The 8,540-nt window shown below is 39.6% G+C and overlaps 1 protein-coding gene across 1 annotated transcript; it reads right to left on the minus strand.

The window, feature by feature from the left end:
- Positions 1-624: 624 nt before the first annotated feature.
- si:ch211-203k16.3 (angiopoietin-related protein 7) lies at positions 625-8,260 on the minus strand. The gene is made up of 9 exons (XM_020647428.3): positions 8,097-8,260; positions 7,481-7,732; positions 6,042-6,257; positions 3,728-3,847; positions 3,406-3,520; positions 3,162-3,299; positions 1,835-2,051; positions 1,560-1,755; positions 625-1,479 (listed from the first exon to the last, which is right to left on the minus strand). The coding sequence occupies exons 2-9, from the start codon at positions 7,634-7,636 to the stop codon at positions 1,333-1,335; spliced, it is 1,305 nt and encodes a 434-aa protein (XP_020503084.2). The 5' UTR covers positions 7,637-7,732; positions 8,097-8,260; the 3' UTR covers positions 625-1,332.
- Between the last annotated feature and the right edge of the window lie 280 nt (positions 8,261-8,540).

An 8,540-nucleotide genomic window follows, 5' to 3' on the forward strand; every position in this document is an offset into this window, starting at 1 on the left:
AGAATGAGTCGGCAGGCTGTGCGAATGGTCAAAGAGTGTGTTTGTGGAGGAAGTGAAAGAGCTCTTTTACCTCACGTTCCAGCTCGCGCTCCAATTAGGTGCATCTGGATGTGTCAGCCACATAAAGTAGCCAGTCAGGAAGACTTTACACCCCAGACGACACATGCATTATCTTATCTTTTTAGTTATTTTAGAGTGTTTGATCACTGCCATATTTAGAGCATTATTCAGGAGCATTATAATGATCTCTTGCAGTTAATAACAGCTTTTTACTCTGCCTTAATTACCTTGTAAAACATTTTTTTTTTTTCATTATTAGGTTGTGTTCAAGTGTAAAGATATCGGAGTATACATCTGCAGCTTTTTTCTCTCATTTTTGCCCTATAGACTTCACCTCTTCCCAACATATGCCTGCTATATCCACACTGACCTGCCAATGGGCTGAAGGTCTTTGGTAACCCAAGCGTTAAGTAATTTGAATCTGAGCATCACTTTCTGGATGCCACAGATAAACAAAGATGTTTTCTTTATAAGAATTATCAAGTTGTTTCTTCATGTCAGTAAGAAATTTCCTTTCACTTGAGATGCTTCTTTTTTTATAAAAATGATATTCTTTGAGCCATGTTTTGCACATATACTGGATTTTTTATTGTACAGATCACATAGAGTGTATGCATGTATACACAGTCCACTGTGCCTGACTCTGTTAGACACTAATCAAATCAAAGGGTCAAGGACTCTGGGTTATATATTTATATGAATTTTCTGAATATTCTCATGTCCTCACTGTTTGAGTAACAATATTAAAATCTCCTTATTTCAAAAATATATTTCATAACACATTAAATTCTTACTTGGCTGAAATTCAAAATAATAGAATGATGAATATTCAATAAGCATGCAACGCTTGCAGAGCATAAAATATGTAGGCGGTAAAATTCCATGATGTGCCTGGAAAACTGTAAGTCCTTCAACACATCATACACACATCCCTTTCCTTTGGCTGGGTTTCTAAAAGTGCATCCGACGTGATGTATCAAACTAAACGTACAAAATACAAGTAGAAAATAAAGAACTCACTTCCCTTGACTGACAGAAAAATATATCTATCAAGTGTTTTTTCCAAAAAATATGTAGCTGAAATATGACTCAGCAGTTTTAAAAAGATCAAGTATGTCGTTCACAATTGCAGCTGGAGTTGTTGCGCTTGTTTACAAGATTGACATTCACTTCCTCTGCAGTTGAAAGGAGGAGTGGGTGTCATCATCGCCTCAATGTCACCGTGAGATTGCCCTTGTGAGTCCCTATCTCCTGTCTGGTTCATGTAGGAGGTCAGGGTGACAAACGGCTTCGGAAGCTGCGTGGCCGGATCATCATGCTGACTTTGCGAAGGGAGTAATAATCCGAGTCTTTCCAGGAGTACCAAACGATCCCATCAGGACCCAGCGGCCCCCGGCTTCTCGGTGTGTAATGGCCTCCCTGCAGGATGAGGGAGTTGTAAACACTCTCTCTGACTTTTTAAAAGAATAATGTGAAGGGATTTATCTGTTAGCACTCACTCTGTAGTAGACGCCATTAAGGTTGGCATAGAAGCACTGGTTGTACCACCAGCCGCCATGGGAGATTTCAGCACAGATGTTCCCACTGTCAGGCGTGCTGAAGCCCTGCTTATCATGGTACCAGCTGAAAGAGTCCTGGGCTGTCCCACTGAATCCCGTCACATGGAGACGGTACTGATGCTCTTCATCCTCCACACTGAACACACATAAAGAAGAAGAGTTGGAAACAATATTCTAGAGATACAGATGGTTGTGCACTTGTTTATGACACCGACCTGAAGCTCTGGTAGAGGGCATGTTTGTGCTTACTGCTCCAGTCTTCCAGGTCGATGCGGAGGGTGTATTCTCCCTGAGTGCTCAGTTCGTGTATGTGGTCGTTACCCAACCAGAACTCTGACTGCAGGTCACCAAAGCCGTCCCTGTAATCCCTCCAGCTGCGGTCAAAGCTCACTGAGCCGTCCAGGCGCCGCTGGATTACAGTCCAGCCACCCCCTGCAACAGAAAGAAGGCATTGCACCTTAAGGGTGAGCCTATGTAATGTCATATAGGTTATGATACTTGAAACACATAGTACCATATTATAAAGAATGGTCCTATTCTGTTGGATCCTAACATATAATTGCCTCATATATAAACATATTTTACCATTCAGTATTGTTCAGGATCATTTCCTATCATTAAGTTATGTATCTGATCACACAGTTATGTAGGTCTGTATGATAAAGTAGTGTCCCATCGTGTGGTTTATTGGACACTGTTGTATAGTAACATGACATCTTAAAGTGTCATATCATATATCCCCTATATTGTGCTTTTTCATTCACTATTGTTTGCTTTTTTTCATAGAATTGTATCAATTCCAATTGTATACCATATGGTATTGAATAATTTTTTATAGATTTTCTTTCTATAATGTTGTTTCCTATCAAATAGTATCATGTTGGACAGTAATGTAAAGGTTTTTATACATTATTGTGTGTTACATGATAGGGTATCCTATCTTATAGTGCCTATCTTACCAAATTAAATTACTTACTTTAAATTCAACTTGCCACTAAATATGTCTCAATGTCCTGTATAAGTTTTAGTGTATAGTTAATATTTTAATTAGTTTATAGTTTACTGAATTATCCCTTATAATAGTTGTAAATAGTACATTTATCTTTATTTGAATTTGATTCCTATATATTCTTATTTTATTTGTACTCATATGCACTTCTTGTCTTTTACTGCTGCAAAAAAATGTCCCCACTGGGGATCAAGTATTATCTTATCTTATATTGCATTGTTTCATACAGTATAATATCACTTGTTCAGTATAATTTTCTTTGAGTTGTCATTGTTTTTTTTATATAATTTTTCCTACTGTATTGTATTTTTTTTTTTTTTTACATATAGACTGGTTTCATTATTGTATCATATTGGATCAGATGATATCGTTTCCATTTGGCCAAGGCAGAATTCAGGGACACTGCACAGCACACCTGGAGAGTTTAAAAACATCAAACTTGATTTAATTTTGGCCAACACGTTGGCACTAGCTTTGGAAAATCCTGCCAAAATTCAATCAGTGCTTAACCAATGTTCTACCATGTGACTCACCCTCTGTGTCCATATCACAGTAGACCTCCACAGGCATGCCTGCGAGTGATGGCACCACTGTGTAAAGACCTGACCTCCTCACTCCATTGTAGTAGATGGAAGCACAGTCAATGGGACAGTTCCTAACATGATGAAGCTCTGAAGGAAAGGAAACGTGAGACAGGAATGAGTAGGAGGAAACTTGAGCTTGGTGCCCTCTGCTGGCTGGTTATAGTATTTGATGTGCTTGTGTCTGTGAGCATACCTGGGTGTGATGCTTCTTGAGCATTCATCAGAGAGTTGGGTCGGACGATGTTGACCATGCAACCAGGGCTTCTTTTCACTCTGTCCACCATGAGTGTCAGATTTTGGAGCTCGTTCTAAAGTAAAATAAAGGGAAGTTATTGAATACCAACCAGTGCACATACATTTTCATGTTTTCATTCCTTCATAATTCCTTAACAGCTAGCAACAATGTTATTTACTCTCAGGTTTATGTTGCTGTAGAAAAAAAAAATACTCTGTGAAATAAAATTGTTGTAACACTGTTACATGCCTCAAAGAAAAAGTGTAACAGTGTTTCTTACCTGGAGGTCTAGAATCAAAGTGCCCTGTAGATGCAGCAGGGTGGTTGCTTCAACATAGTGAATCTCCAGGTCATGAAAACGCTGCTCCAAAGAAATATTCAAGTGGTTCCTCTCTTCACTCTGTCCCAGACATGTAAGTACCCATTCACACAAGCACAGACAAAAAGAAAAACAATGTGAGATCTGTTTTTTCTTCTTACTTTTTTTTTTACATCACTTAATACATAAGAATACAAGACCATAAGAATGTATAAAATCGTGTTCTGCAGTTTTGTTATGATGTTCCAGTGACGCAGATGATGATGAACGTTGACCTTTTCTACTTGTTGAAACATTTCGCTTGTATTTTTGAAAGTCCAAAGGCTCACTCACTCTAGGACCAGTTGCCCCCCCCCCCCCATTCCCTTGCTGGCCTAGCCTCAGCCTTGCAATACGTCGCTATATCATAGTACAACACATGTATCGCTTCACGGCATCGTGACGCGTCCTTTGGTTCACAAGTAAGCGTGTTCTCAGGGTCAGCACAATGGAAAACAACCCAGAGAACATGACTGCAACTTTACTGACTTTGTGGCTTATTTTAAGTTTTTTGGTCTCATGAGTCCCTCTAACACTCCCGAATTTCTCGATTTTGCAATGCGGCTAACGATTACGCCCGTGCTTGTGCTTTAGCTCTTTCATGAGCAACCACAACAGGCTGAAGCCTGCCTCTTTCAACCGTGCCACGCCACAAAGCACTCACACGAGTCAAACAAACTGGACTTAATTGTTCAAACGTGCTTGGGAACGGTACAGATTTCATGTTGCATGTTTTGAACAAACATCACTAGCACAGTTTCTAGCATAGACATTACAACAATTTATGAATAGTTTTACTAAGATACTAAGATCATCTGTGCTAATCAGCTAATTGTGGAGAAAAAGTGGATAAAGTGGTGCTGTGCGCCTCAAGCTAATGTTAGCTGCTAGCTGGCTGAAGTTGTGTTTTAGTGTTATGTTTTGCATAGTTACATTTAATGAATCTGCTTTAATTTTATCTTAATCTGGCTGTAAAGATGAACTGATCTAAAACAGTAAACAATCTTGATTTTAAAGTGCAAAAATCATATTTCTCCTTCTGACTAACCGTAAAAGTCAGACGTGGCTGTGTGATAATGACTTTAGTCGATATACATGACGCTAAAATACTTCATACAGGAGGCCTAGTCTTTTGTCTCATGTTTCATAAAGTAAAAAAAAAAGGGAGATTCCATAATCAAGTGGCATGAATCAAAATGTACTGAATCAAATAATAAACAGAGTGAATTGTTCCATATTTTAATGAATCAAGATTTTAATCAAATAGCCTATGAAAAGAGAGACGCACACCCCTATTAAAAAACCTAGCTTAGCTGTAGCTGCTTTTACTCACAGCTGCATTTTGTAAATCTGTTAAACATAGATATACAATATTCCCTGGCTTAAATACTGCTTATGAATCGATCTTAGTAGTTTTTATTCTATTGTCTTTAACTTGGCAGCTCAATACACATACAAATGAACACTGAGTTTTTTTTTAGTCTTTCTCAATGCATACAAAGTAAAACATGCAACTTCTCCTGAGGCTCTTTGGGGAAATAGAATGGGCCTTCTCTTCTCAAACTCAAAGCTGGACTCTTCAGTATGTGCTCTATTCCTAGCCTGGACATTGAGGATAACATTAACACTCATTAACACACAAACCCTGGAGCACTTCCTGCTCTCGTGTTCAACACATGAACCCTTTCCACCGGCCAACTTTGGTCCAACTGGGTGTGTTTTGCATATAGATCACTGCCTGAGATGCATGAGGCAACACGTGGAGGAGTAGGAGGCTAATCCTGTTAGCAACTGAGGTCAAGGACATGTTGGGGGGAAGCCAGCTTGATGACCAGTCATGACGTTACACTGCAGAACTCTGCACAACTAATGTGTTTCTCGACTAAATCATGGCGCCAAACTGCAAACAGGAAGTCAGGGTATGAGTCAGCTGTTTGACCCCCTGAAAAACGTTAATGTTTCACTGGCTTTAAACTAAAAAAAAAGATGGGGCAGGGAAAGTATAAAAAAAAGTGATTTAAAGTTTCCTCCCTAAAGGATAGATTTAGTGCCACAGACAGAGAAAACACCAAGTTTACTGTCCAAATAAGTGAGCTGTTGTCATGTTCAGTCTGTTCCAAGTAGCTGTCACATTGCCACAACACCCAGTGAGCCCTAAAGCAAGCACTCAAAGCAGTTGAAAGGATTGTCGCTGAAAGTTGATCCAGGTCTGCTAAGTCGATATGTAAAGTGTCACCTGCAGCTCGAGGACTTTGATGCGGTGGCGATGGTTCCTCAGCTCCTCCTGCAGCTCAGAGATGGTCTCCTTCAGTGTCACAATCTGCTGCTTCCTCTCCTCGTTCTCGTTCAGCCAGTAGGAAACCTCGTCAGAGCAACGGAACATGTCAGGGCACTTCTGCTCGTTCAGCTGCGGCAGCGTGGCCACTAGGCGACACATCCCATCATCCATCACCTGTTAGGAGGGAGGAGATTCAGGAATCAACTTTTAGAACAAAGTTTTAATTGCATGACATTTTTTCCGACTGGTAGCAAAAAAAAAAAAAAAAAAGTTCTTCAATGTCATGTCCTTACAAAACAGGCACAAGCTGACCTCATCCTCTAACATGACATACAGAGAGGACTTTAGTAGGTCAAACTCTTTATTTTCAACCTGGGTAAGTGGGGATATAATTCATTCATTAATAAATATTGGATGTTCTAACTAAGTGGAAAGACGCCAGGGATGGCAGTTACATTTCAAACAGACATTTATTTTCCCACATCACTAACATTTTTCTTTTGGCAGTAACAATATAAAGGAATCTAGTGCTGTCAATACTATTCTGCTACAGCTAATTTAAGACTCTATTCTGGGCTCCAGTAGAAGGTCATTGGTCACTATTGTTGACATATGAACACAAAAAGTAAAGTAATACCAAATCAAACACATTCCTATAGCTGCTTATTCTGTTTCTCTGCACACTCGTATAAAAGTTTGCATAATTCTAACTTTCCACATTTTTTCAATAGTGAATTTTGTGTGGTGGCTCTTCTGTTTTAGTTGCAGATGCAGTAGGCCTGCTTGTTTGTTGGTTTTGTAGGAAGGTATAACATTTACTAAGGTACTGTAATGTAGTTTGACTCTCTGGTAGGCTACTTGTTGTGTCATTTCAATTTGACGCTTCTGTACTGCTGAGATAAACTGCAGAAGGAAATCATTTGCTTTTTACTCCACAAAAGTAACTAACAGTTATTCTTCTTAAGATTTAGATTTACTATATTATCCATGAACAAATTAATGAAAGATGCAATTATATAGTTTTAACCCACCAAAGGTTACAGTCTAAGGCCCACAAGGGCTTAGGGGGAGGGGTTAGACATCTAGGTTTGTAACCATTGGACTGAGCCACCAAACTACATCTGAATACATCTAGTTGCAAATAGAAATCATATTTGATTAATCAGTATAACACATTTGTATGGTATAAGTGTATACGAGGACATATCCCTATTAATTCTGTACTCTGAGTAGTTTAACATATATTTGACTACATTCATAAAGGCACTTTTTTCTCTTTTATGAAACTTGTTTACTGCAGAGCTGAGATGCTCTTTCAAAAAGCTGTCCCATCTCTGGAGTTACAGGTGAAAGCACAAGGAGGTAAACTCTTCGTCGAGCATTCAGAGTGTGATCACCTGGTTAGTATACTCCCCACACTGAGCTCCCCCACCGTTGCGCTGAGTGGTTGTGTTCTGGAAGTCAGCTTTGGCTTCTGGAAGCAACACGATGAGGAAACAAAGAGCAGAGCACAAGCCCCACCTGGGAGGGCCTCCTTGAGACAGGAGAGACATATCTGCATCTGGTTACTCTGTTCCTGCTGTGTCAGTGAGAGAGGGGGTGGGACACGGGAGTGTGTGCTTCACCATGTGAGGCTCTGCTGCTTCTCCCTGGGGGAAAAAGAGAGAGAAACATAGACACCTTTTCGCCCATACAGTCATGCTTCTTCACCCTGTCAAACCTGACACAATATTTGGGAAGTGAGATTAATTAGGAAGAAGGTGACGCCCTCAGTCTATCACATTAGTCTAGTTTGTCCTCAGGTAACTGACTAAACACACAAACAAGCGTGCCCAAGTCAAATGAGCCACACTCAGAATTTGAGTTTTTCTATCTTTCTAACTTAGTCACATGAACACTCAACAGAAAACGTAACAAGCATGCAATAAACAGTTTTTTTGTATCTGTAAAGCCATAAAATGTGAACTATGGACTATGCTGCTCATATATACTTTTTCATTCTGTTGTACATACCCTGATTACAGACCATCTACTACCCCGTTCCTGGCCCATTTCAGGCTGAGGGGTTCCCTCCATTTTCTTCTTCTCCTTCTCCTTTTTTTCCCTTTCTGGCTCTCTCTTTCAGTCTGTATGCCTCATGCTCTCTCTTTTCCTCGCTCTCGCTCTCATTGCAGACATCTTAGTCCCATAATCCACCTCTAAGAGGATTCACAACAACTGAGGGATGGAGGGAGGTACACCGCTAGGGAAGCAATAATGAAATTATCAAGGAAGCAGGAGAAAAAAAGGTGCAAAAAAAAAATGTCTTTAAGTACTTGTACTTTTTAAAGAAAAGATTCATGGGTCAATTTTGCTGCTGTCTTGGGTACCTTTTTTGCAAAACTGCAATTATTGAAACAAAGCTTTTGCTGCATATTTTGAGTGAGAAATTGATCATGAAAAGGATTTATCATAGAA

This window comes from Labrus bergylta, chromosome 15 (genome assembly GCF_963930695.1).
Source record: "Labrus bergylta chromosome 15, fLabBer1.1, whole genome shotgun sequence".
NCBI classification, from domain to species: Eukaryota; Metazoa; Chordata; class Actinopteri; order Labriformes; family Labridae; genus Labrus; species Labrus bergylta.